Source organism: Corythoichthys intestinalis, chromosome 17 (assembly GCF_030265065.1).
Source record: "Corythoichthys intestinalis isolate RoL2023-P3 chromosome 17, ASM3026506v1, whole genome shotgun sequence".
Taxonomy (NCBI): domain Eukaryota; kingdom Metazoa; phylum Chordata; class Actinopteri; order Syngnathiformes; family Syngnathidae; genus Corythoichthys; species Corythoichthys intestinalis.
Genome location: NC_080411.1, coordinates 33625388 through 33653068, shown reverse-complemented (window position 1 = coordinate 33653068; position 27681 = coordinate 33625388). Strand labels below are relative to the sequence as shown.

The 27681-nt window shown below is 40.2% G+C and overlaps 1 protein-coding gene across 2 annotated transcripts; it reads right to left on the bottom strand.

Moving 5' to 3' along the window:
- Positions 1-254: 254 nt before the first annotated feature.
- Positions 255-27502, bottom strand: LOC130905168 (calcium/calmodulin-dependent protein kinase type II subunit beta). 2 transcript variants are annotated; one of them, XM_057818293.1, is made up of 21 exons: positions 27284-27502; positions 25433-25527; positions 24354-24413; positions 24209-24263; positions 23015-23080; positions 16526-16598; positions 16120-16222; positions 15975-16058; positions 15817-15911; positions 15621-15743; positions 15442-15525; positions 15322-15364; positions 14104-14175; positions 12956-12993; positions 10662-10733; positions 10290-10334; positions 10068-10116; positions 8676-8751; positions 8380-8474; positions 2438-2674; positions 256-2360 (listed from the first exon to the last, which is right to left on the bottom strand). In XM_057818293.1, the coding sequence occupies exons 1-20, from the start codon at positions 27343-27345 to the stop codon at positions 2439-2441; spliced, it is 1626 nt and encodes a 541-aa protein (XP_057674276.1). In that variant the 5' UTR covers positions 27346-27502; the 3' UTR covers positions 256-2360; position 2438. The 2 variants fall into 2 exon arrangements, with proteins under 2 accessions (XP_057674277.1, XP_057674276.1); XM_057818294.1 differs by lacking the exons at positions 10290-10334; positions 10662-10733 and having other exon boundaries at positions 255-2360.
- Between the last annotated feature and the right edge of the window lie 179 nt (positions 27503-27681).

Here is a 27681-nt window from a genome sequence, read left to right as displayed (position 1 = left end):
TTTAGCAAACAGAAACAATTTTGTTCATCGTAATGGAGCAAAAAAAGGGAAATTTTGAGTCTGACAGTAAAAAAGGAAAAAAAGTGGACGTTGTACTTCTAATTCAATCGGCACCTTACATTAGCGCTCTCTTTAGGATAAGAGCAAAATTGCATCAACATTATGAGCCCCGAAACCCCCCCACCCCCTCTTATTAATTTAGACGCCCTTTATCAGACGAAAAAACGATCGATTCACGATCGTTACACAAAAAACACTCATAGGTAGAGATAATCTTTCAAATAAATATTTTTTAAACTGGGATATTTGGGACCCCCCCCCCCCCAATTATATTTCAAAAAAATTTTGATCCAAAATTGAAAAAAATGTATGGTTAACTCATTCGCTGCCAGTATAGAACGCTTAGCTAAAAGAATTTTGTCAACCTAAATGAGCAGAGCAGAAGAATGTGACTGACAATTGGTACTTGGGCGTCCTCTTTAGGATAAGAGCAAAGTTGCAGCAACATTACGACCCCCAGCATGCCCTATTTTTCTCTTTTGCATAAATCTTGACGCCCCTGCCCTAATACAGTACTAGGTAAATAACACATGCCATTTGTTTTACTGATTCACCTAACAATTTGTCTAAAAAAAACCGAGAGGTTATCACTATCCTTGTCAAGGCACAATTACTATACAGGGTGATTCAAAAAGAATGTGCCAAAACCATTGGGGTATATTTAAAAAAACAAACAAACCAAAAAAAACCAACAACTACCTGGATACAAGTATTGTATATACCTTCAAGTTTTTATTTCATGCTCAAGTGTTCAATGTGACCACCACCAATGGCATGGACAACATCAAGTCGATATGACTTTTAATTTGTTAAAATTACTTGGCAAATTTTTAAAAATTAAATTATCAAATAGTTGATTAATTTAAACTAATTTAATTAATTTATAAGTAATAATTCAGTCTATTTCAATGATTTTAAAATGAATAAATGATGATCTTGGCACGTTCTTTTTGAATCACTCTGTATATTAATTTATTTTACAATATGCAAGTTTTCACAATATTATCTTATTCATTTAGGGCAACAAAACACTTCATTAAAGATCATTACCAACAAAACCTCACGTATGTAAAACTGAAATTTTAAATTTTGAGATTGTTTAAAATTTGTAGTAATTTGATGTTACAGCTTCAAATTGTAAAAATGACAACAACGAGACAAATGTATGGGTAACTCATACTCTGCCAGTATGAATATAGTATTCACAGAGAATATGCGTTGTGGTAGTTGGTAAAAGAAACATATATTAAAACATACATTAACTCTTTGGCCGCCATTGTTGTCCATCACTATCAATGACAGTCAAAGAGTTCTTAAAAAAAAACAAAGTATTGTTGCCAACGTAGTACTTTTAAGCGGTTCTTGACTTTTTCATGTTCTTCATGCACACAAACGGCTACAAAGTCCACCGAGAAGCAAAAAGTTCAGTAACTGTCTGAAAAGATGACGAACATGACAACTTCATGCACTTGAAACTCTCGCACGTGTGTCTCGCCATCGTCGTAACGACGCCGCGCGACATGCGCAAAGGGGCGAATGATGCCGTGCAGGAGGAGGACGAAGAGTCATGCGACGAGCAGGAAGTAGGAGAGGTCGGTCGGAAACACCAGAGACATACAGTACATACTATCCAGAGTTGCAGTCATATTGAATGTGGCAACGTTGCGGTTAACTCACTGGCTGCCATTGACTGGGTGGAGGGTGATTTATTTTATTTTATTTTAATCTGAAACAAGGGAACACAATTAAATATTCTCTTTTTATATTTTTAATTTATTTTATACATTTATTCATACATTTTCATATACATTTTTATTTTAATTGCAAAGAACAAAATTGGAGAAATCGGTGACCTTTTATTTTTTGATTTAATTTAAAAATAAAGGAATAAAGATCTAAATATTTTTTTTCTTTGGGTTTTAGTTTTTCTAATTTTGCTAAAGACCGGGGAAAAAATTGAAATATTGTCCGATTTTTATACTACAGAAATTTTAAATCCTTTTTTTTTTTTTTTTTTGTGTGTGCGAAAACATAAGCGGGCCCACACAAAATGATGCATTGGGCTGGATCTGCCCCCCAGGGCCTCCAGTTTGACACCCCTGACTTCACTTTGCCACATCCAATACGGCATTTACATATGTAAGGTATGTCTGGTTAAAGCACAAGAGCACCACCAAGAAGCGTCAACATCAAGTCCGCTAGGGAACGGTGGGGGCACCACACATAAGCGGGAGAGGTGGGACAAAGCGGGACGTCAAACTCTGCTCTGTAGCATCCTGCCCAGCTGTCCAAACGTGTGGCTAGAGAAGCGCAAAAAACAGAAGGGACTTAATGTCGGGCACTTTAGCAGCCAGTCACCCCAATGTTGGTATCGTACCTCAGGCCCGCAGCGGTGCGGCTTGAGCTCCTGAGCAGTGAAAGTGAATATTCTGCCAGCGTCCATCGCGACGCTGCCACACCCTGGTCTCCTCCGATTGGCTTGAGCGTGGACGACCGCCGGCGTCCACGAACTGCGTCAGGCGGATGTAGGCCATGCACGCCGCATCATCACCCATCATGTGGACGTGTGGGTTGAGGATGGTGGTGTGGATGGGCTTGGTGTTCTTCGACAACACTGAACGCAAAACACCGGCGCGTTATTACAATAACATCTACTGATTGTTATCAGTTCTAACTGCTTTTATATTATTTCATGAATTAACTTATTGGCTGCCATTGACCTCCAGAACTATTCTGACTTTTGACAGTAATACCCTCATACCTGTCAAGTTGTACGGTTTGGGCGTAATTTGTACAAGTGAGCACTGATTTTTAAATGTGTACGGCGTACGTTCAAAATCTGTACGTTTTTCGTGGAATAAGTTTTTTTTTCCCTCCCTTTTTTTCCTCTTTTGTCACCGTTTCGGCAATGAGACATTAGCCACGTTTACATGCTGACTTTTATTCATACCGATTCAAATCATTCCGAATGGAAATTTCAGATCAGCTGTTTACATGTCACTTCATCTATTCCGATCCAGCGTTTACATGTGACTGCCTTTATTCCGAAAGGACGTTTGACAACTGCCGTCTGACATGCGCAGATTAATCAAAACAAAGCGTCACGTTGCAAAACATGGAGATCGATCGTCGGAGTGCTGCTGTTTTAACTTTAACCCACTTGTTGTGTTTGTAGGGGTCGTATCCGCTTCTGCTGTTTTGCTCTTTTGCCTTGTAGTAGCCGGTTTTCCACCGGTTTCTAATCTGGTCAACGCTCCGGTCTATTACGGCTTCGTGTAACCTCTCGTGAACTTTTTAAAATAGTTCACTGTTCCTCGTTTTACGCCCGTCTAAGCGAGCAATTATATTCAATTCTTTTAAAGGTTGAATTAAATACAATCTTTCCGCCGGACTCCAATTAGGTGCGCTGTGCTTGGAAGCCATGTTGCAAGTGACGTTACTTACGTCACAAAGTGACGTCACAACGTCAGTACGGAGCATGTGCAGAAAGAACGCAACCAGACACCATTCCGCTTCCCTGTTTACATGATATAATTTTACTTCTAATCGGTTTGGGAAAAGGAATATTCCACCCCTGTGAATCGGAATGAAATTCCATTCGGTTTGGGCCTGTTCATTCCGAATGAGGTGTTTATATGGAACACATATATTCGGTTTGAACAAATATTCCGATTGTAATTGGAATATTTGGCTCCATGTAAACGTGGCAAATGTGCGTTAGTATGAGTTACTACGTTGGTAAATGACGCGAAAAAAGTCAGAGACACGGAAAGGGAAGGAGGGAAAAGTGTTGTGACGCTGTAGCAAACGTGATGCTGGGCTAGGTGGCTCCAATATTTCCTGACTGTAGCCGACAGCTTGCAATCTACACCTAGATATCACATGGAGGGCTGCAGCTATCGAATATTTTAGTAATCGAGTAATCGACTGAAAATTCTATCGATTAATTGAGTAATCGGATAAAACAAATATATTTTTAGGTGAAGAGCAATTATAAATATACATGAGAAAACAAGACATTTCATCTAATCTTGAACCATTGTCAGTCAATCAATGTCTTTATTTTCGATGTATATTGTTGAAAACAGCCAACAATTGCATCTCAGATGTAACTAGAATTAAAAAAAAGACTAATTCACTGCTTTCACTCAAAAAACCTTTAGATCTTATTAAATATATATATATATATATATATATAAAGCCGTTACGTTTGATAACACACATCACTTAAAAGTTAAGATTTTTTCCCAGGTGTTTCAATTTAATTTCTATTTGTGTCAACTTTCAAGCCATTTTAAAGTTCTAGTTAAGTTTTAAGTTAGTCTAAACTGTAAGTCCTGATAGGACTTTGAGTTTTTGCAGTGTTCAAAATAAATGTATGATACAGGCTGTATTGGAGCACATTAGGGACCAGTGCTACTTGGTGTTTTATCCAGCAATGACTACTGAGCTAAAATTGATAGTTATTGAGTTTTAATTTTACACCCTCATCACTCCACAACGCTATGTTATGTTAAAGCCTGGATGTAAGACACGTTAGCCACGCATCGAAAGTGGTCATAATTAATAGAAACCTAGCCCTCCGCAGGGCTAACGTTACGTGAGCTAGTGACAGTAACGTTAATCTTATTTATTAGCGCTTAGCGCTCTTTATTAGCGCTTAGCGCTCTACTCCTTTAAGACAGCAGCTGTTTACTAACGCTGCCCAGACACGGCCTGAGTCTGTCATTTCGCATCTAGTTCAACATACATGTGATCTCTATGAGACTCATCAGACACTACCTGCTACCAACGTAGCATCGTGCGGGCTAGTATTTAGCAACGTCGGCGTCGTTTGTAGCGGCTGTCGGCTGCAGTAAGTTTTTTTTTTTTTTTTTTTGCTTCTTCCTCTACTCACGTGACATCAGCGCGTTGTCCTGCATTAAAAGTAATCCAAGAAAAACATGATGCTTAGAGCTGTCAAAATAAACGATTACTCGAGGTGAATAAAATTACTCGGATCAGTTTTTAAACTCGAGTTACTCGAGTTGATCGAGTATTCGTTTCAGCTCTAATCACATGCATATAGAACTACATGCAAAACGACAGACTCTGCGGCTTTAGTAAACAGCCACTATTTTAAAGCAGTAGACTTCTCAGAAAGGCTCTGTTGTAGTGAACCTTCCAAGCGAACTTAAGTAACTTTTTATCTAAAACACTCCTAAATCGGCAAAATATTGACCTGAATCTATCTTTAAATGATGAAACAGTTTAAAACTTTCACATGTTGAAAGTAAACAGAAAAAAAAACAAAACATGAAAGGTAACACCAGTTACTTTGCCAAGTAACTAATTACTCTTACATTCAGGTAACTGAGTTACTGACTCAATTACTTTTGGGATAAGTAATTTTTTAAAGTATGATTAACAACATTGATCATAAAGATGAAGTCTGCAGAATGAAAAGCGACAAAAGCGGATATTTTATTCTGCTAATTTGTTGCCGAACACAATTTGCCTGCAACTATTGCTGATCACTTCTCAGAATTAGCAAAAGAAATGTTCCCTGACGCAAAGATTGCATCGGTAAGTTAATTTTATAAATTGACCTTTTTAATTTATAACTGGAAACACTAACAAACTACCTTCAAGTCAAACTGAATTGCGAGCCGAAGTGCCATGAAGTGCAGCCATCAAAAGACATGATAGAAATTGCCAAAAGTGCTACATACAATTATAACAAAAGTCACTGTTAAATTTTAGTAATCATGATGTAGCTGCAGATATTGATTGTTTTTTGATTGCACCAGGTTATATATTACAATATCACCAATAAATTCATATTATTTTAAAAATTGAGTTTTATTTTTGTTCCATATTGCACGCCATATACAAAGTTATAAGATTAGTCACCAATTTGTAAGGTCATATGTCACTATTTGTAAGATTGCCAACGGCCTCGGGTTGACAGGTATTTACACTGCATAGCAAAGGCGTAGGTTTGGTCACAATATTGGTAGGGAAGATATAACAGCATAACCTCCATGTACACTTTTTGCTTGAGAAGGGACATTGATAAGACCAAGCAGATTGGGTGAACAGTGGTCAGGGCTACACTTCTCACCAGTGCGAACCAAATTAATTGATAGGCTAAATTATTAATGCAAAATAAAGCAATACAAATTTATTTAACTTCGACACTTCAAATTTATAACGTCTTAATCTGATCATTTTTCTTAAATCTAGTCGAATAATTTTCTCCATCATGTTCTGAGTGTTAAAGGCTGGTTAACAGATTAATGTATCAGATTCTTCCACTTAAAATAAATATTACTATTACTACAGTATTTGTTCTTATCAAGGCCATACAACTACAAGTTAGTCATTTTTCACCTAAATCAAGAAAAAAATGCTTTCAAATAATGTTTTGAACAATATCTATTCTTGAAATAACATTTCCTACAAGTATTTTAAAGCTTTTTTTCAGCTAGGTATTTTTCTCATTTCAAGAAATCTGAGTAAAACTTACTTGAAGCACTAGCAGATAATTCCACTTATTTCTAGTAGATTTACACTGAAAACAAGGGAATTTTTTTTCGGGGGGGGGGGGGGGGGGGGGTTTGCAGTGCATATGTATTGGTTTTGGTGGTACACCGTTTCATAAAAAAAAAAAAAAAAAAAAATTCTAAACTTCTAAAGAAACATTTTGAAAACTTCCAGAATAAGTGTCTGGATTTTATAAGCAAATTTAAATTGCAATATTTAAACGCAGAGGTGGGTAGAGTAGCCAAAACCTTTACTCAAGTAAGAGTACCGTTACTTCAAAATAGTATTACTCGAGTAAAAGTAATCATCCAAAAAATGTACTGAAGTTCAAGTAAAAAAGTATACAGTGAAAAGAATACTCAAGTAAGAGTAACGTTTTGAGTAACTGCTTATTTTTGTTAGATTTTTTTTAAACAATGGTATATGAATTGTTGTTATAATGATACTGGACAATAACACATTACATAACCACATTAAGCCAAAGAGAGAGAGAAAAAAAAAAAAATCATTGAATTCCAATGAGAGAGAAAAAACATAAATGAGGCATTATTCGTCCAAAGAGCACGAGTGCGCTCTGGTGGAGAAAACAGTTCCTAGTTTTAATAGTGAAGCGTTCCTTCATTATTACTATTTGTAAATCGAAACGAGCATATATCTGGTTTTCCTTGGTCAATCAGTGCCAAATAAAAACTGAGATAGAGGTTGAAATCCGCACTTTCGAGTAATGTTGAGAGCAACGCTCAATATCAAAAGTGCTAAATACCACATGATTGAGCAGGCTGGCGTGAAGCTAGAACGGCAAGCTTGCGTCTGATTAGTATAACGAAGTCATGTGATTGTTTTTGCGACGTCTCATTGGTGAAATGGGTAGAGCAACTTGCTACTACTACAGCTGTTACAGCTTCTCGGAATCGCTGGCAAAACCAAAAATCTTATTAATCTAATAATCTCTTGTTTATTTAGCACCTTTGGATAACTTTGAGGGTCCAACTGAATGTAAAAGAGTGCTTATTCACCACCACAAAAGCTTCGGGAGCAAAATAGTACCAGGGTGAACATTTTTACAGAACACCGGCTGTGAACACGTGTGCGAATGTAGGGGTGGGGGTCAAGTCGTCAGCCAATCAAATTTGCGTTAGAGGGGGGAAAAATGGACTAGTCACTAACACATTCAACAAGTGAAGAGGGGTCAGTGTAAATCTGAACATATTGAAAGTATAGTAATTCACTTAATAATGGTAGAGTTAATTCTGTCCTTACAACATGGGAAGACAATTTAAACTACCAATATACAGTAATTGAAGTCATTATATAATGCAAATAAGGTTGCGTAAAAGTTGGTGGGGACAATTTAAGCATCCTGAAAAGTTGGTAGTGTTATGTCCCTATCATCCCTATGCAAAACTACACCCTTGCTGCATAGATTCATCGAAAAAATTAATCGCAAAATGAGATTGAGCACAAAATCATTTGACGGATTGTCATGACCCACTTTGCTGCCAATGATCATGTTTCAGTGCCATTTACGGCAATAGACATCTAATCCTTTATATAAAACTTTAACCACGACAGCGGTAGAAAGTATAGATTTGCAAAATTAGATTAATCACAAAATCACATTAATCTCAAAATCATTCAACAGATTAAAGTTTCAAATTCATCGACTGATCGTAAAAGCATTCAACAGATTAATCTATCATATCAACATATCATTTGTCAATAGGGTGTTCAAGTAATAAAAAAGGGTTTTTTCGTTTATGCATGATTGCTGCAGAAGCGACGTTCAATTCTTACAGTTGTCAAAGTAGAAGCGATGAAAGTCCATCCCCTCCACCAGATTCCCCAAACCCTCGGGTTCGAAGGATGTCAGGCCCGGGTCACAAATCTTCCTGTGAGCACACAAAGAATGGGATTGAATCGGCTGCAAATACAACACCAAAAAAAGTAAAAAAAAAAAAAAAAAACTTTCCAAAAGCCAGTCTGCATTTCCTCTTTAATCTTGTGAGGACAAATACATTTGCACGTCCATCACATTAATGCGCTAATGGCGCTCCAATCCCTCGGAGCTTGACCCCTCCCCGACAACTTACGCGTAGGCCTCAAAGTCGCCATTATTGACGGCTTCAATCAGCTGCTCCGTGATCTTGATGATCTCCTGCTTGCGAGCTACAAAACCACAAGAAAATATTTTTTGCAAGTGTCATACTCAGTGTTATACTCAGATCATCGGGTGCTGTTTACAGCAATAGATGTCCAATCCATTTTAACTGAGAGGGGCTGGCAGCGAGCCCATTGCTGTCAATTGCAGCCAATGAGTTAAAAGTGAAATACAACTCACTGTACATTCACGATGTCATGATGACTTAACACCTGACCATTTATCAAATGAAACAATGAATTTTGGGTCACTATTTTTAGATTTCTAATCTCTTTAATTTGGGGCATTTTCAGGTCACTTCCTTGTGAAGTCATTGGCTGCCATTGAGTGCCGAGACATCCAATCCCTTTTGACTGGGAGGGGCAAATGAACATTCGTGGGAGTTGAATGTGCCATTGAAAATGAATGGGGCCATTGAAATCATATGGGGAAGTTGTCTCATTTGGCCGATATTGTAAATTTTTGCCAAAAATTAGCTAGTAACCTATTTGTGCCTTGATTTTGTAATTTTTTGACCTATGACTTATGTGAATTAGCCAAAAACTGTCAGTTTTGTGAAATTTGAAATGGAGCCAATGAGTTAACAAGGAAGTGACCCGTAAAATGCCCCAAAATAAGAGAAAGTGACTGAAAATCTACCGGAGGTGACCCATTGGAAAGCAAAGCATCCCCAAGCAATTTCTCTAGAAATGGCGTTTAATTTAATTTTAGCACTCTTGCTCTTCTATATATATATTTATATATCTTTTTCACTTCAAATGGCAGAAATGGACTCATGCCATCTTCACATGCTCTAGGAAGGATGATCCTTACCACTTGCTATTTAGGTATTATGAGCGCGTTCCGTTCATGTGCTTTTGTTGTCGTGGTAAAAAATATGGCAGATACAGACTCCGTAAACCATGCTGTCAATGCCATATACTGTACTGCAGACAAGTACATTTACATGAGTATTCTACTCAGACTGGCAAACAAGTGCAAACCTGTGTCAATTTCGCTTAGTAAAACAAAAAATTATCGCAATTAATTGGTCAAGAAATGTTTATGACTATCTACGTCACAATATTATGCAGGCGTCAAAACAACTAGCTTGATGATAAATAAAAAAACTTTTTCAACTTGACAAATGTTATTTACCATAATTAAGACACTACGTGAAGGCAACATCAGCCCACTGCAGATAATAATAGAAACATTTTTTCAAGCTTGAGTAGAAATTTGCTGACAAGGTCAAATAGCAAAAAGGAGCACAGCACCCCTCTATTGACTCAAAGGACACCTACATATTATTCGTTTTTGGCTTTTGGTTTATTTGACCTCTCACCTTTTACATCTTCATCCTCGATGGTCGCGTTGCTGCTGTCTGACGATTCCTGCAAGTGACACGCATGTTACCGGCACTTACGCAACGCCAACTTCACACGCACGATGACGTACAACAACAATGGGAAAGACGTTTCTCCGGAACACCACACGACGAGCGAGCGATGCCACAAAATCCGGAAATAAGTTTTAAAACAAACGGCGCGGCGGGACGAAGTGGTACCTTGATCCCGTCTACCGGATTATGGATTACGGTAGTCTGAGGCTCCTGGGGGAACAATGACGTGGAAGAGGGAGAAGAAAATGAAGATGAGGAGGAACGCGGCATGTCGGAATGAGTCAGGAAGAAATGGCAACGTCTGATAAAATCGGAAAAGATGTCAAAAAAAAATTTCAAGACGGCATCTTGGAAATGCGGCGAATTTCCCCAAAACGCATACAGTAATAACTCCTGGTAAATGTGTAGTACTCAGAGACTATGTGTTGTGGTAGTTTGTAAAAGAAGAATAAAATTTCTACTGAAAACACCCATTGACGGCAAGAGACGTCCAATCAATTTGGACGTCTATCGCTGTCAATGGCTTTTTGGTCATACCAGTGCAGCAGACGTCACCGAGTTGTTGACTTTGGTGTTTGTGTTGTTGTTGTTCCTGCTGCTGCTGTTGCTCTGCAGGAAACACAAAAGATCGGGACAGTGCTTCTACGGTCCATAATGGCGCCGCCCTTTGTGTAGACATGCCCATTGGCAATCACACCACCAACGTGCCACACACACACCGAAATCACAACTCATGCTGAACAAGGCGTTATGGTGACCATTCCATATACAGTAAATAGTTTCAATAAGTTAGCTGCCACTGATGATGCGAGACGTCCAATCCATTTCGACTGGATGATTTACTTCAGCAGGCCAGCTCTGACCCAAAGGCCACCAGTTAGACACCCCTCCTTCATTCAGTAAACAAACTTCTCGTTCTAACCGTCATTTTCGTTTCCATTTGTCCAAATGGATTGGACATCTATCGCCGTCAATAGCAGGCAATGACTTAACAGTTACGGGACATTTCTAATTTGTGGGGACCGGGGGACTCCTAATTATAACTATTGTGGAAAATAATAATTTTCTGAAAAGATTTACCGAAAATGATCATGGAAAAGCGCTGTATAACACCATTTACCATCCATTATAGCATCATGTGACATACATGGAAGTCAAAATAGCCAAAGACTGGCGACATGTCTTCACAAGTAAAGAATCCACACACTGCGTTTAAGTCATGTGACTTGCATAGAATCCATTAAAGCATGGCATTCCTGCGTGTGTGTGTGCGTTTGTGTATGCGCGCACTGGTGACGTAACATTAGATTAATCATCTGGACGCAAATAATCTGAGATTAGCACCACTCTCCCAAGGATGGCTGGTGGGCGAGGCAGGGTGGGAGGTTATATTTTTTGGGAGAAGGACATGAAAGGAGGAATCATGACAAAAAAAGGAGCTGAAGAAGGTTATTAATGAAAGGAGGGGAATTGTAATTCCCAAGTGGGGTGAGAAAAGTGTGTCACGCGAAACGGAAACCAAATTCAACATGGAATCACATCATTTAGGACTAAGAGATATGGCCTAAAAATAAAATTGACGACTTTTTAGACCAAAAATTTGATTCATTATTGTTTTTTCAACCCCTCCCCCCTACTTTTTAATGAGACAATAAGCACAAAACAAGTTTAACCCTTTATAGTGCACTCGTTTAACTCATTGGGTGCCATTGATGGCCCTATCAAACCATTCCATTTAGACTGGTAGGAGCGAATGCGCGTTGTAAAACATAAAATGAAGGCTTCAGAGATAAATTCCCACTAGCAAATAATAAACATTTGTTCATTTGACCCTCCCAGTCCAAACTAAATGGACATCTAGTGCCCTCAATGGCAGCCAATGAGTTAAACAGGGAGGACTGGCTGTGAAGGCTCATATTTCAGTGCCATTATGTCTATGGCAGCCAATGAGTAAGATGAGTGTCCTTTGAAGTTCGTTACGGGACAGAGATTTAGATTTGTGTCTGTTTATTTAACATATTATTTCACCTCATTTGCTTCCTGGAAGAAAACCAAAACGATATCAAACTTTCTATTGACATGTCTGTATCGCCACAAATAGACCTGTTCCTGCAATGCATATTGTGGCCGGAAGAAGGCGCCCAATTTACACCGACTTGCTACATTGATGGATTTCCATATGCCAGTCAAACCACTAATCGCCAGTTAGAAAATTAGCTCCCCCTGCCAACCGTACGTGAATATTGCATGCAAGACAAATGAAAATAGCAACACGCAATCACACATAACACAGAAAAAACAGTTTGTTCCAATATCAATATTAATTCATTTTTAATGCAGTTATGCTAACTTAATAAACAACAATCTTAAAAGCCTAAACCACTAGTCACAAGTATTAGTAGATAATCTTTACATTTGAACAAAAATATTTATGCTACTGTGCTGCTCCTGTTTAAACTACAAAGATTTAGGTTGCAGCACTGCTTTATACGTTTAACATTTGTGGCAGGTCACTTTGATGTCAGTTCAAAAATAAAATGACTGATGGCAAAGCTGTCTTAATTGTTGTATAATTTTCAGCTAAATATTTAAAAATGGATATTATCGTGTCATAAAATAGCCCATATCGTAACAGATTTTTTCACACAGCACTTGACTGCCATTGACGAGACTTAATGTCCAATCAATTTGAAGTGGGAGGGTTGGCAGTGAATGACTGAACATTCATCTGCTGCCACCTTCCCAGTTCAAATGGATCGAACGTCTACTCTTGGTAAACTCATTCAAATTCCCGCCCACGCAGGCAGACAGAAGCACAGAAAGTGTCCTACCTTGACGTCGACCTTCTTGCTGAGGAGGCTCTTGGCCGCTGTGGAGAGGCAGAAGGACACGCCCTCAGCAGGGAGTGTGCACATGGCGCACCCTAGTCACACCTCAAGTGTCAGTCCCGCCACATCGGCGGCACTCTTAAGCACAAAACGTCAGCCCGCCCTTTTGTATGATAAAAAAAATAAAAAAGGAAAACCTCCCTCCCCCCAGATATTGTCCCTCCCATTAAGCACGCACAGGAAAGATGGTGGCATCACATGTCAGATCAGCGCCAGGATCAGAGGCAAGTCATTTGCAGCGTAATCCCCAAAAGTGGCGCCGGCCGCACATTCAGATTATATCATGGGCCTTTCCAAACAGACGCCGCCAAAATCTAGGGAGGGCCACGGCTGCCAGCATTAACCCCTTGATGCCTGAATTTACATTTTACAAATTTACATAAAACATTGGAGGAACACAGACGAAGCAGAGCAAAAAAGTGTTAATAGAAAAAAAAAAATACTATAAAGAAAATTAAATTTATATATTTATTTCACTGTTTCTGCAAGTAATTATAGTCATTGCAATAATATTTATTCATTTTAACCTTTATTTAATTTTTCATGTGTATATTTCAACCTTTTTTAATATGTTTATATTTCAACTACTAAATATTTTTCAATCTGTATTTACTCACATTTTTATATACAGTTATTGCCATTTTTATTACTATTCAGGTATGCATTTGTTTAATTTTGCTCTCTTAGTTTGTGTGAGTTTGTTACAAGGAAAGGGATTCTGTTGTTTGTTTAAACGGAAAGACACTTTGTCAACAGAATTTTTTCAGTGCCACGAAAGCTGTAAAAAGGAGCCGTTAATCCTCTAAACTTTTCAAACACATCAAAGTGCGTGCCACAGCACACATAATCCGCCTGGCATCACCACACACATCCTAATACTTGCTCAACTGACTATCGCTCCATACGGCGACTCTTAATAAGTAACAGGCTGCCATTGACGGTGGATGTCTACAAGTGATAAACTTGTAGACATCTCTTGTGGACTATTTAAAGAGTTTTAATTTAGTTTCTAAGAGCCAAGTGATTTGACGTCCATCGCCGTCAATGGCACAGAAATGCGATCATTTACCACTTTTGAGTCATGCACACACCTTGTTCTGCGATGCCACCTCCGCTTCCCGTCACACCGCTGACAGACGCCGGTGCCGTCGTCTGACGACCCACTGAAATTAAAAATGTTGATTCGATTTCCCTTATTAAAAACATGGAATGAATGGGCCAGTCAAAGTTGATTGGACATCTAGCACGTCAACGGTAGCCAAATAAGTTAAATAATTGTATGGGTTGGCCAACATAACAGTCCACAAGAAAATTAGTTTTACACCCCTGCTTTACAATAAAAAAAGTGCTTGTTTTTATACTTTCCATCCACCTCAAAGTTTAAAACACATTATCAAATGCTTACATGCTAGCTATGCTAAAAAGGCGCTCACGGAAGGAGGGCAGGGCGCCCTCATTAAAATGCTTCTCCATGCTAACTAAGTATCTAGAACGTGCTCTGAAAATAGAATCTGGTGTTCTACTTGCTGGGCCTGAAGGAAGAAAACCACAGAAGAAAAAGAAGCTCTCATTGCTTACTTTTGGAACAATTCAACTTGCCAATGTTTTTCTGGGATATGCTTGTGTAGTCTTTTACCTGCTAAACTTTTCAATGAGATGACTAAGCATCACAAAATATGCCGTGTTGTCATGAACATGTGCAGGTATAGTGATAAAAATCAACTTCCATGATTCAATGTCTTCTGTCTCCCTCTGCTGGAAATATGAGCAAGTACAACTAACACTGCCTTCCAAAACTAATCATGGCAGGATAGTTTGCAATGTTTCCAACACAAATACATAACAATATATTGACCGTGCAGTAGTGTTGTCATATTAACCCTTTATAGGGTACACATTGAACTCATTGGCTGCCAATGACGGCTCTAAACGTCCAATACATTTTGACTGTGAAGGGCAAATGAACAAACTTTGAAACTCGAAAAACATCAACAACATTCCTACTGTTCTAGCGCTTTGAATATGTTTCCATAAAATAACTCATTGGCTGCCATTGATGTCCAGTTAATTTGTAGCGGGAGGGTTCGGCAGCAATCAGTCTAAATGTCTGCTATCCCAGTTTAAATGGATTTGACGTGTATCGCTGTTAATGAACTAACTTATGTTGATTCCGTACCCAAAAATAAGTTAAAAACAGCTGTCAGACCTTGAACAACAGATTTTTTTTTTCAAATTGTTGACCAGTGATTTGAAAGTTAAGAAAAGAAATGAAAAAATCGTGAAGGAAGTACAGTACAATGTTTTCTCACCAGAGAAGTTCCTGGACACCAGCATGGTGGTCAAGATGGCGCCCTGCGGACATGGAAGCGGTTAGCGTTTGTCATATGTGCGTGAGAGGCCTTTTCTGGTCGTCTTTGTCGATGGGTCACCTTTAGCTTCCTGCGGGCGTTGAACTTCTTCAAGCACTCCACCGTCTCCTGCCTGTGCATCATGGACGCCACTGTGGAACGTTGCTGTCCGCACACACGTGAGGCGTCAATACCGGCGTCACATGTTAACTCCTAATGCACTGAACGAACGATTCGTCCTGGGAGAGCGGCATACGTACGCAGACCCACGGGTGCTTGAGGGCCTCCTGGGCCGTGATCCTCTTGGCCGGGTGGATGGTCAGCATCTGGTTGATGAGGTTTTTGGCTTCAGGTGTCACTGTGTCCCACTCTGGAGACGGGAACTGCTCGCGCAAACATTAAAGGTGAAGAAGGGGCGAAAACGGCTAGACAACGAAGACTGCGGCTGAGGCTCACGTCATAGGCTCCCGCTTTGATCTGTTGGTAGAGTTTGTGCTGGTCTTCATCCCAGAAGGGAGGGTAGCCCACCAGGAGGATGTACAGGATCACACCTGCGCACGCAAGTCAAGTCAAGGCTCCAGAGTCTACGCCCACGCTGGCATCACCGCTCTCACCGCAAGCCCAGATGTCCACTGGCTTCCCGTAGGCTTCCTTCCTCAGGACCTCAGGAGACAAATACCCGGGGGTTCCCGCAAAGCCTAAGGACACAAACTATATGCCACTACGCCCAACGGCCAGAAGAGGAGGGACACCACATACCGAACCAGGCCTGCTGGTCTCCTTGGACCTCGATTGCCAGTCCGAAGTCTGCCAGCTTCACCGCTGCGTTCTTGCACTTGCTGGCCAAGAGCAGGTTCTCTGGCTGAAGCGCACAAACACATGCTATTGGAATCTGCTATACTGTAAGTACAAACGGGTACGTAAATACTACACTATGCTAGATGGTAATTAGCGTCACCCGGAAACAAGAAGCACCGTTGAATTAAACTCTCCATCAACCAATTGGCTGCCGTTGACGGTGACCTCCGTTCAAATCATTTGAAAAAAACACCAAACCCGAGCGGTGTAAAATGCAAGGCCATGCGCAGCACGCAGCGGAAGACCAATCCATCACTCACCTGCGTGCGGTCTGCATGAGTGCGTAAAGTGCTGAGTGAAGGCTCACCTTGAGGTCTCGGTGGACCACACCCATCTGATGGCAGTGAAGCACCGCCTCCAGGATCTGCTGGATGCAATGGCTGCATGCACACAGCAGGGGGAGCAGCGGGTTAGTCATGCACGTGCGGGGTTTATCTTTGCATTAACTCTTTTAGTGCCATTGACGATGAGACGTCCAATTACATGGGACCCAAGCATCCTAATGCTGATGAGTGGACGCCATGTAATTGGAGGTCTTTGATCGTCAATGGCACTGAAAGAGTTATTGACCCATTTACTGATTAATTAAATTAAATTTTGGTGGTCTTGGTGATATGAAAGATTCATTAGCACTTAAATACGACCGTTTTTAAAACGGCATTTTACATATTCATGAGTTATTTTTTATTAAAATGCACATTTGTTGGATGTATTTCAACATGAACCCCTTAATGCTTGAATTTACTTTTAATCTCCATACATCCAGAAGTATTAGGTGACTACACAATTACAAAATAGTTTTTTTTTTACTGAATATATAAATTCAATTGAAAAATACTACTGAAGTGGAAAGATAGTAATATTTAAAAAAATGAATAAAAATAGAATAAAAATTTGGGAAATTTAGTTAAAAAATTAAAAATAAATTCAAGTAAATAAACGTAAAAATTAAAAAGGTATTTATCAATACATTCCACCATTATATTTTATAAATTTTCAATCAAAAAGATAAAATAGAAAAAAATAACTGCAAAATTATTTTTTAATTTTCTATATTTCCTTTTTTTAATTATTAAAATTTTCTTTATTTTGTATTTTTTTAAAAGTTATAAAGTCATGTAAAAAGGTGAGAATTAGAGAAGTGGGAATACACATTTTCACTGTTTTTTTTTTCTTTGTGTCTACACTTGTGGTCAAGTCTTGAGACACTTTCTCATCCGACTGAATGGTGAAGTGTCTCAAAACGTTTAACCAAGAGTGTACTTGTGTTTAAAGTATGTTATCCCCATTAACTGTCCACTTATCATTTACATGTCATGCACCATCTTCTCCTTCTCTTGTTTTAAGTGCATGGAGATTCCAAAGAAAGAAACAGACAGCCAAGAGCAGGCACAAACATGAAGGAGCGTGATGGAGGACCTCCAAACGTACGCTGACGCACACAGTACATATACATACATATGATGAAGATGGAGATGAATGACGCCAACACACCTTGAGGTCCCTGTGCACTATGTCGTGTTGGTGAGTGTGTGACACGCTGTCTAGGATCTGATGGATACAATGGCTGGAGGGAGGGAAGGAAGACAGGAGGGAGGAAAGGAAGGAGACAAGACCGCACAGTAAGGGCTACCACGTACACATTCACACACTCCGCAACAAAAAGCCAGACATACTGTAGTTCGCCTCAAGTCAAGACGAGAAGCATCTTAACTCTTTCGGCGCCATTGACAATGATAGGCGTCCAATCTTGTGACGTCCAATCATCCCTCTGCAAATATCACTGGCAGACGTCCAATAGATTTGAACTGGGAAGGTGGCAGCGAATGAGCGTTCTTTCATTCGCTTCCAACCTTCCCACTTCAAATGGATCGGACGTCTAGCGCTGTCAGTGGCAGCCGATGAGTTAATCAACAACTAGTTGATTAATCAACTACTTATTGATGATCAAATTAATCAACTATTTTAATTGCGTTGTCATTATTTAGAGACGGTTGAACTCAAAATGGTCTTTTAACCCTGTGTGGACATACATATTATTTTATATAAATAAATTTTGAGTAATGTATTCTTTTCCCTTGATGTATCATGTAAAATGACCTGATATGACCAGAACACCCCCCCAAATGACCTGACATGACCATGACACGCACCCCAAATAGCCTGATATGACCAGGAGACACGTCCCCCAAATGTCCCCAAATGACCTGCAATGACTAGGACACGCCCCCCAAATGACCTGACATGACCAGGACACGCCCCCCAAATGTCTCCAAATAACCTGATATGACCAGGACACGCCCCCCAAATGTCCCAAAATGACCTGATATGACTTGGACACGCTCCTCAAATGACCTGACATGACCATGACACGCACCCCAAATAGCCTGATATGACCAGGAGACACGTCCCCCAAATGTCCCCAAATGACCTGCAATGACTAGGACACGCCCCCCAAATGACCTGACATGACCAGGACACGCCCCCCAAATGTCTCCAAATGACCTGATATGACCAGGACACGCTCCGCAAATGTCCCAAAACGACCTGATATGACTAGGACACGCTCCTCAAATGTCCCCAAATGACCTGATATGACCAGGACACGTCCCCCAAATGACCTAATATGATCAGAACACGTCCCCCAAATGTCCCCAAATGAGCAAATATGACTAGGGCATGTCCCCAGATGACCTGATATGACCAGGACATGCACACCAAATGTCCCCAAATGACCGGCTATGACCAGGACACGCCCCCCAAAAGTCCCCAAATGACCTGATATGACCAAGACACGCCTCCCAAATGTCCCCAGATGACCTGATATGACCAAGACACGTCCCCAAATGACCTGATATGACCAAGACTCATCCCCCAAATGACCTGATATGACCAGGACATGTCCCCCAAATCAACAGGAAGCGACCTGATATTGTTCCCAAATCAACCTGGGGATGGCTAAGATCTGTATCTCCCCACAGCAAAGCCCCCTAGTAATTTCTCCAGAAATTTCAGTTTCTAGTGTAAATATGATTCGAATTTACATAAAATTCAAATTCTTTTTCTATTTTTGTTTGTTTGTTTGTTCTGAGTGAGTTAAAGGCTGTCGATACCTTAGTGTGGGCTACAAGCACGTGTCCTTGTACTTCAAGTAGGTAAACTTTCACATATTTATGCTATAAGAACACGGACTAGCGTGTACTTGCAACAAAAGTGATTGTACTTATGTGGACTTGTACATGCTTGAACATGTATTTGCATGGACCTGCAAGCACGTTTTCTTGCATGTACTTATACTAAAAAGATATGTATTTGTGTGTAATTTTACTGCAAGTGGTTACACTTGCTCTATAACAGTACTTCTCAAATAGTGGGGCGCGCCCCCCTGGGGGGGGGGCGCAGAGCGATGCCAGAGGGGGCATGTGACCTCGGGGAACATGTTTTTTTTTTTTTTTTTTGCCGTACTGGAATAAAGTGTACTTGCACATCCACTCAGTGGGTGGCAGTGGCGCTCTCATTTTCAGAATGCGCGCAGTATTTTTGAACTAAGGAAGAGCACTCAGCACACACAGAAAACAGATATGAAGAGCAGTGTGCCGCCGCTGTTTTTGAAAGCCGTTTTTCGACCGGACTCACTCACGCAGCGACCCACTTTCTTGTCCCGGTTCTCACGTCGCCGCCCGAGAAGTGCCATTTTCGGCTTGGGATCGTCACGACGACCGCCCTCATCTACGGTTCTACCTCGGCCGCCGGGAATGCGCTTTTTTCGTGCCGTTTGCCTTTTAGATTTGACTTTTAATAAAGTGGGTGATGAGGAAAAACCACTGTTTACTGTGTCTAAAAATAATTATAGCGGACAGCCAGAAGCCAAATCAATTAAGACGCCACTTAAAGACATTAGACCTCAATCTCATTGATAAGCCGCTTGATTGTTTTTCAGTGAAAACGTGCCGAATATTGCCAACAATCGTCCAGCTTTGTCAGTGTTATATCAGTAAACCAGTGAGCATTGCTAGCATGCTCATTGCAAAATAACTCCACACCATTGCAAAGGAGGTAAATACTGTGAGCAGCAAAAATAAAAACTGTCCTTCTGTCCAAGGACACTCTTTTTTTCTTTTATTCAGTTTAGTTTTTTTGGTCAAATTTTTTGGCATATTGTCCTCATGAGTGAATGTTTCTAATAAATTTTAATTTGTTATTATTTACTGATTTTATTTAATTTACTGATTTTTCTGTATCAAATGGTCAAAAATGTACCTTGAGTGTATTTTTTACAGTTTGGATGTGACTTTTTTTGAAATTCAGGCAAATTGATGCGCGTCAAGTCTTGTCTGTTACAAACAAAACAATGTTAATAAAGTTATACTTTATCATAAGTTGACCTATGTTACTTTTTTTCTTTATTAGAAAAAAAAGGACACAATGTTAGGCAGATGCGCATTCATAATAGTAATTTTATAGATAAATGATACTATTTACAGTGGCGGCAGAGTTTGGGGGGGCGTGAAACATTTACGTCTACCTTGGGGGGGCGTAACAGAAAATAATTGAGAAGCACTGCTCTATAAGAACATGAACTTGTGCATACAGGTAGTCCCTGGGTTAGGACGTACCCGACTTACTTGATTTCGACTACACGATGCTGGCTCTCATCCTCCATTTTGTCTCCAGTCAATTTTTGTTTTTGTCGCGTAGCAGTGTCTTGTCCACCTTTTCTTATTATTTTCTTAATTTATTTTATCAATATGATTTATAATACATGTTTTGGGATAATTATGGAGGTATTTAAGGGGTTACTTGTCCTGAAAATAAGTACTTGTGTGTATTTGCAATACAAGTACACGTGTACTTTTACCATATGCACATATATTTGCTTGGACCTGCAAGTACGTTTTCTTGCGTGTACTTGCACTAAAATTACACTTATTTGCATGTAATTTTACTACAAATGCATATACTTGCACTATAAGAACATGAACTTGCGTATACTTGTACAGAAAATGAGTGTACTTGCACTACAAGTATACGTGTACTTGTATTACATGTACGCACACTTGTGCTACAGGTACAGTACGTGTAATTGCATGTACTTTGACTACAAGTACGTGTACGAGAGGGTAGTATTAGTACCCGAATATAAATGTGTGTACTACTACTTACTACTTGTACTCCAAGTATGTAAGCTTGCTAGCAGTTATACTACAAATATATTCTACAATTTCAATGGGAATTGGCAAAGAATTACCGACAAGCACAGCAAAGTTCCCCCTCCGTTGAAATGAATAACACAAAGTTTCTACTGTTTACACTGTAAGCCAATGAGTCGACTGCAGCAAAAACATTTGGTGGTTAATCAACGATCAAAATCATGGTTTGTGGTGGCCTTAGACAAGGCTGCTTCAAAACAAAATGTCCAATGTTCTATTCAATTTCAGGTACGGATCACGGATACATTTTGCCACATCCGGTTATAAAAGACACACAGACCCAATTTGATGGTGGTGGCTAAAAGTGTTGGGTTGTTCCAAATATTCCAGGAGGCGCTACCGAGTGAGTTCACGCTAATGTGCCAACGTGTTTTTTGAGTGTGAAAAATGCAGTGCAACTCGAGGGTACAGATGGCCTCACGAGAGAGGCGCGCAAGTGACAAACGCGCACATACGCACGTCTAATTTATGCGCAGACGCAAAGGAGAGAGGGAGAAAATGCTCCCGACATTTGGGACATTTCGACTGGCAGTGAATGATCCCGCGCCCCTGCCATTCACGGCAATAGACGTCCAATCAATTTGGACTGGGAGGGGATGCAGTGAATATGTGATAGTCAACTAATCACCGATTATTTTTTTAGATTAGCTGATTAATCAGTTTATATGTAAATCAGGGAATATACAGTATACATTGTTTTTGTTGTGCTCTTTATAGTTAAAGAGAATAACAACCGTTTCCCTACTTTTTATCAAAACTATATATTTTCAATAACACTTTAAAATAAGAAATAAAAATTTACTGTTTTTCCTTTTTTAATTTGAAAATTTGCAAACACTTTTTACATGTTTTTCTCATTTTACTTTTTTATTACATTTAAAAAAATAAGTTTAAAAAAAAACATTGACCATTTTCCCCCTTTTTATTTGTATGTTTGAAATCTTTTTTTTTAAAGAAAAAAGAAAAAAAATTAAATGAAAAACGAGCAAGAAAATATTATATTCTTGTTTTTTTAATTTTTCAATAAAAAATATTTAGAAAAAAAAATAAGTAGAAAAATGTTTTTTAATTCTGAGGTCAAAAATGTCTCTAAATTCATTAACAATAAAATAACTCGACTAATTGGATCATCGATTGTTGTCGATTCATTGTGGAAGCCCTACAATTGGTTAACTCTTTCACGGCCATTGACGATGATACACGTCCAATCATGTGTCTCTTAAAAATTAAATTAGAACTCTTTTAATTAGTTTATCACTATTAGAAGTCCTATGCATTTGAAGTGGGAAGGTGTCAGCAAATGAACGATCACTCAATCACTGTCACCCCTCCCACTTCAAACAGATTGGACATCTATCTTCGTCATTGGCGGCCAATGAGTTAAATGCACTCCGGCAGCTGTCGATTTGTTTTCTGCATCCTTTTTTTCCGTTGCTGGCAGGCTGCCTGGCCTCCGCAAAGGCGGTCCAATTGATTGAAGTGCCCCTCTTGCGGAGGCGGCGGACAGTGTGGGCCGTCCGTCTGGACGACTGCAGAGGCGCAACCGGGCGCGCGCGTGAGCGTGTCTACACGTGTAGCAGCGTTACCTGGCGTCTGCCTCGCTGTAGTACTCCCTTGCCACGATGTCCTCAAAGAGCTCGCCTCCTGTCACACTGACAACACAAACATATCATTACTTCATTGGCTGTCATTGACAATGGTAGACGTCCAATCATCCTTCCACACAGAGGAAAATTCACAGAGAAAAAACACACAAACAGAAAATAGGCACAAAAAAAAAAAAAAACACAGCACACAAAAAAGACCCTGACCAAAGCACAGGCAGACATATACACGAACACACAAACGCACAGACTGAAATACTTAAAATTAGAGCTTTAAAAAAACAAAAATATTTAAAAAAAAACAAAAAAAAAACGTGAAAAACACAACACACACAAGGTAAAACCTATACACAGATAAAAAAAAAAAAACAACACTTGCACACAACAAAGACTAAACATAGCATTAACATAAAACAGACACAAAACTGCACAAAAAGCCTGACAAACACGCACACACAAGAAAACAAAAAATTCATTAAAACACAAAATAATGCAAACACACAAACAAGCACACAAATCCATGTAGCAATATATATATAAAAACACATATAAAAACAAATGGACAAAGAAAGATCAACCAAAAAATGTCACGGACAGAAGCAAATGCCGGAACACACACAAATGTAAACACACACAAACATGGCAAGCAAACAAAAACACACAACTCGAAAAACAGACACACGCATATGCACACATATTCAAAAAAAAAAAAAAAAAAAAAAAACACAAACACTCACACAAAAAATGCAAACACACAAACACGGACACAGATCAGACACACAACTCCATCTAACAATATAAAAACACATACACACAGACACAAAAAACACACATCATTTGCAAATAAAACCTCACAAACCACAGCACAGACACATAGACTCACACACACATATGCAAACAGAAAAAAAAACCTATATACAAACCCAAAAATTCAAATGTGCACATGAACCAAAACATACATCATCTGCAAATCGCAAAAGCACACACACACAAACACAATTTGAAGAGGGATGTCCTGTTTCGGGGGAAACCCCGAGCGAGCGCAGCGCTGACTGGGGCCGTGTTGCTATGGTGACCGACTCCAGCGCTGCGGGGGAGTCCGCGCTAAAGCGGCAAGGGGGGGGGGGGGGGGGGGGGGTCCTTATATAACTGCGGAAAGGGGGGGGGGCAACTCACAGATCAAAAAGGAGGTAGTGGAAGCCCTCCTCCGAGATGCTGTCATGGAGACGGACTGCGCCACAAACACACACAATGCAATTAAATCGTCATCTGCCATTGTCAGCCGTGGACGTCCAATCAGTCGGCACCGGCGACTCCTGACCAATGTTGGAGTGTTTGAGCAGGCGGCAGATGCGAGCCTCTCGTTCCAGCTTCTGGTGATCTGCGCACAAATATTTTTGATTGATGACCGTGTTGATGTTAACTCTTTCAGCGCCATTCACAGTAATAAACATCCAATCATGCAGCTCTTAAAAAGTAAATTCAAACTCTTTCAATGAGTTTATCACAAATAGAAGTCCAAACCATTTCAAGTGGGAGGTTTAGCAGCAAATGAACAAGCTTTCATCAGCTGCCACCTTCCCACTTCAAATGGATTGGACGTCTACCGCCGTCAATGGCAATCGATGAGGAAACCTGAGAAACTAACCCGTGCTTGAAATTCAAATACTACTTAAAAAACCCTAACCCTTTTTTGATAACTAAATCCTCCTACTTCAAAACCCTTAATCAAACTGTTGGGTATCTATTTACCCAGTGGCGTCAAACTGGTGGCCTGGGGTCCAGAACCAGCGCTCCATATCATTTTGTGTAGCCTGCAAAAGTCAATCATGTGCATCGACTTCATGGTTTTATTAAAATAGAATTCATGTAAAATTCAAAAAGTCCAAAATTTGGAGTGTATTTATGTTGTTTTCCTTTAACGATTTTTTTTAATAAAGAAGAAAAACATTGACAGTTTTTCCCTTTCCCTATCCAAAACTGAAAAAAACGGAAAGCTGATTTTTAACATGTTTTGTTTATTCACAATTTTAAGTTAAAATATCTAAAGGAACAGTAAATGAATAACTAATGACATAACATACATGCATAACTAAAATAAAAAGAGAATATCCATGTTCTTCCCTTTTTTAATTTAAAAAAAAAATTGGGGGGGGGGGGAATAAATTTAAAATATTTACTGTTTCACAGACATTTACTTCCATGACTTATTTCTTTTCAAGAGAAATATAAAAATTTCAAAAAGACAAATTGTTAATGTTTAGAGGCCTCAATGCTTGGTTCAAACCCCAATGCTAATTTTGACAGTCTAGTTTAATTCCCTTGCTTGAAATACAAACTTTATATACTTCAACCTGAAAGGCTAGCGCCCGTAATTCTCAGCAGGAGTTCTTCTCTTACCTCTGGCCGAGAGTTTCTTGGTGTTGATGATCTTGGCGGCGTACTCTTGGCCCGAGCACACTTTGACGCAGCGACGCACCACTGAAAAGGCTCCCCTGTGGGCCAAACAAATAGAAAGGTCAGGTCCCATTTAAAACGGGTGGCGCCCATCACCACGGCTGCTCGGTGTGGCACCCATCAACAGGGCCGCCCGGAAGTCAAGAAAGATCTGTCTGCGGCATGCAAGACGGAGGCATGTCTGGAAATGAGGGCTTCACTGGAACGTGGTCTATACCTAACCCTATTTGTAACCCTAACCTCAACTATGCCCTGTCAGCGAGGCCCCTCGCGGCAGCTAATGGCAACTAGCGGCAGGTAGCGAAAGCTAGCAGATCTAAGATAGTTGGCCAATGATCTTTAAGCACAAGAACTTAGTGGACCACTGAAAAGGCTCCCCTGCGGGCCAGACAAAAAGAAAGGTCAGTTCGTTCGGCCTTTCAAAATGGCGGCCCGTTGAAACATCTGGAACTGAGGGCTTCACTGGTAATGCGTCACTGGTATGTGGTCCTTAGCTAATGATTTCTAAGCAAAAGAAATTAGCAGAAAAGGAAACATTTATGTAAAACCTATGTGTGTGTTGATACGACATTTATGGAGTGTAATCGTTAGCGCTTTAAGCACTTTTCTACCTTCAAGGTACTCAGTGCTTTGACAGAATTTCATTGTTCTCTTACTGATGGCGTGGCATAAGGAGCAACGTGGGGTTCAGTATCTTGCTCAAGGATACTTCGTTGTGGTTGCCAGGTTGCAGGATTCAAACCCACAACCTCTGTGTTGGGGAACGACTATACTCTAGCGCTGAGCCGTTCCACCCCACAGCAAGGTCAGCTCGTTCGGCTGTACAAAATGGCTGCCCATACTTGTTGTGACATATGGCCAGACATGCCCCCAATTCCAAACGCGTCCCGCGGCGCAGACAGATGCAATTGCGGGTGACAGCTATATCGATATATCGTTAGGGTGTGGCCGATTATTGAAATACACCAAGTTAAAAGCAATAATGCTGAATCGGTGTCCTCAAAGCGACGTTACGCAACCAAAACCTCTCGACGGTCCTCAAACACGTCACATGAGACGCAGCGAGGAGGTAGCACTCCCTCTGGGTTCAGTTAAGGACCTCAACAAATAGGGAAAAAAAGAAAATGTGGGTTGGATGAATGGATGGATGGACAGATGATCAGGTTTCAGTGCCATTGACGGCTTTGGACGTCCAATCCATATCAATTGGGAAGGGTTGATAGAAACACTAACAAAATGAAGTATATTAATAAGAACATCCAATCCAATGGGACTTGGACGTGCCAGATTATTCAACGATAATCGATAAACAGATGAATTGACATCCATCTCAAGCATCGATGAATTGTGGAGAGAGACGTTGGTGATCAAAAATGCGTGTCAATCTTTTTCAGCTTTTTAACTCGTTGGCTGCTATTGACGCAGATAGCCGTCCAATCCATTTGAAGTGGGAGGGGGGACAGAAGATGAACTAACAGTAAGTACCTGGAAAATATTCTCCAATTTCAGGACTGACTACTGAAATTTTACATTAATTTTATTTGAGCTTGAAGCATGCGGGCCATGCACATGATTTACTTTCACGGGCCACACAAAATGATGATGCGGGCCGGATCTGGCCCCTCCAGACCACCAGTTTGACAACCCTTAGATATTGAAGTGCTCATTGATCAACGAAGACATTCATATTTGCATCGACAAAGACACACAACAGGCAAAACCCTATAAATACACGCACACAAACACCCACGCGCAGAGACATGGCCACTCTCAAGCAAACGCGCGTGCACGTACTTGCCGAGTTCCTCGTACAGCTGATACTCGTCGGTGAAGCGCGTGCACGTGGCGGCGGCCATGGCGCAGATGAAGGCTCGCGGCTTTGCTTAGTTCCAAGTCCGGTGTGCGGTGGAGCGAACCCGAGACTTGAGGACGCCCAAACTCCGCCCACCGAGCGAGCGAGCGAGCCCCGGAACGCGCACGAACACGCGAGGGGGCTTGCGGGCTTTCCCCCTGCTGATGAGGGAAGACCACACACGTCATGTTTTTTTTTTAACCCTTTATAAGGCAAGTGAATATTTTTTTTTGGTAATTTACATTTGCTGCCATTGACGGTCATAGACAAACCAGAGTTGCATGAGAAAAAAAAATCAGTTTTTACATTGGCGACCCACTAACTGGCATTTTACTACTTA

Coding starts and splice junctions, on each gene's coding strand:
- LOC130905168 (XM_057818293.1), bottom strand. CDS start 27,345: ATGGCCGCCGCCACGTGCACGCGCTTCACCGACGAGTATCAGCTGTAC. Junction 16,599..23,014: donor TACAGCGAGGCAGACGCCAG/GTAACGCTGCTA, acceptor GTGTGCATGCAG/CCATTGCATCCAGCAGATCC. Junction 12,994..14,103: donor AGGTGGCATCGCAGAACAAG/GTGTGTGCATGA, acceptor GCCTCTCCACAG/CGGCCAAGAGCCTCCTCAGC.